Source organism: Nicotiana attenuata, unplaced genomic scaffold, assembly GCF_001879085.1.
Source record: "Nicotiana attenuata strain UT unplaced genomic scaffold, NIATTr2, whole genome shotgun sequence".
Taxonomy (NCBI): domain Eukaryota; kingdom Viridiplantae; phylum Streptophyta; class Magnoliopsida; order Solanales; family Solanaceae; genus Nicotiana; species Nicotiana attenuata.
The window spans coordinates 105534-107445 of record NW_017670435.1 but is presented as its reverse complement, the minus strand read 5'-3'; the positions used below and the strand labels follow the sequence as shown (position 1 = coordinate 107445).

General features: G+C 35.1%; 1 protein-coding gene across 1 annotated transcript; it reads left to right on the top strand.

Annotated features, from left to right (window-relative positions):
- Positions 1-448: 448 nt before the first annotated feature.
- Positions 449-1352, top strand: LOC109239357 (dirigent protein 22-like). The gene has a single exon (XM_019405910.1). It carries the CDS (start codon positions 505-507, stop codon positions 1075-1077), a length of 573 nt encoding a protein of 190 aa, XP_019261455.1. The 5' UTR covers positions 449-504; the 3' UTR covers positions 1078-1352.
- Positions 1353-1912: the final 560 nt, after the last annotated feature.

Here is a 1912-nt window from a genome sequence, read left to right as displayed (position 1 = left end):
GCAACAGTAAGTGTGATTTGCTACCGAACTTTGTGTTCGCTGAAACACTGGGGTTTGAAGTACCACTACAGCAGTGTGTAATTCGTTCTATCCTGGGAGGAAATAATCCATAACCTTGGGTACTAGGAGGGGATTAAATTCCTTAAGGAAACACTGTGAATTCAGTGGGCTCGAATTGATTTCTATCTCTTTACGTTTTCTGTTTATATATTATTCTGCTTTCTTTTTCCAGAATTAGTTTACAAATACAGTTTACTAACAGTTTTTACCCCTTAACCTTTTAATGCCACACATTTCAAAAAAATTCTTCTTTTTTCTTCAATTTCGTGCCAAGTCAAACTATCTCGCGTAAATTGAAACGGAAAGAATATCATTTTAAGCCACTTTTTAAAAAAGTTATAAACTGGTTAATGTACAGTGCGCCAAACCCATTGCTATATATAGTACCTCCAAGCTAATAGTACCACATAATAAGCTCTAATTGGGAACTTGCAGAGAACAACCATGGCCAAGTCCTGCAATTTTCAAAAGCTCTCTATCACCATACTCCTCCTTTCAGTCCTTACCCATGGAAACTCCCAAGAATTCTCAAGAAAATTATCCAAAAAATCAATGGGTATGAAGAGGGAAAAACTTAGCCACCTTCACTTCTACTTCCATGACATAGTCAGTGGTAAAAACCCCACCGCCGTGAAAATAGCCGAAGCCGCCATGACCAACCGGTCGTCCACCGGATTCGGCCTTATGGCGATGATAGATGACCCTTTAACCGTAGGACCAGAACCAAACTCAAAACTTGTTGGAAGAGCACAAGGGATTTATGCACAAGCTTCACTCAATGATGTTGGTTTGTTGATGGCTCTTAACTTTGCTTTTGTTGAAGGAAAATATAATGGGAGTACTTTAAGTGTTTTGGGCCGGAACTCGGTGATGTCGACAGTCCGGGAGATGCCGATCGTCGGCGGGAGTGGGCTTTTCCGGTTTGCTCGTGGCTATGCTCAGGCAAAGACTCATACTTTGGATTTCAAGACTGGTGATGCTGTTGTGGAGTACAATGTCTATGTCTTCCATTATTGAGTTACTTGATTTTTAGCTTTGTTCTTTTGTTTTTGCTTTTTTTTTTTTTTTTAGTGACAGTGTTGTTTTTAATTATGTTAGGTTCTTTTTCATATTAAAAGAGAGCTAGTTTTGGCTTTTTCGTATTTGGCGTGTAGACGTAAGACTTTTGGCATATGATTCTTATAAAGAGACATGCCCCACTTGAAAGTAGGGAAGTGGAGTCTCTCTCTATATAATGTATTAACCCATTTCCTGGAAATAACCTTATTATGTTAATTTGATCTTTTTTTTTCTTTCTGGTGTTTGATTTTCAAAGTAAGAATTCATCTTCATTATGTCGTGGTAATTAAGGCAAATTCTCTCTCTCTCCCCCTTCTTGGGGAAGTTTAGGAGTGTTCAAAACCGAATCGAAACCGAAAATCGAATAGAAACCGAAGCTTAGTGGCTTATTGGTATCGGGTTACCGGTTTAACGGATGGGGAACAGATTGAATTTTTTTTATTAACGACTTATCGGTTTGGGGGCAGATTATTCAGTTTTCTTAGCGGATAATCCGTTAACCCGTTAAGAATATCTATATACATATAAAATTTATCTTTATCCATATATATATATATATATATATATATATACATATATATATATATATATATTTAATTATTGTATTTCAGCATATAAAATTATTATTACATTTTCAGCATATATATATATTTAATTATTGTATTTCATTTATTATTTTATTTCAGCATATAAAATTATTATTATATTTTCAGCATATATATATTTAATTATNGTACCAAAACTTAACAAACAAGAGATAGTTTAACAAGTAGAATCTGCTGTTAAATTGGGT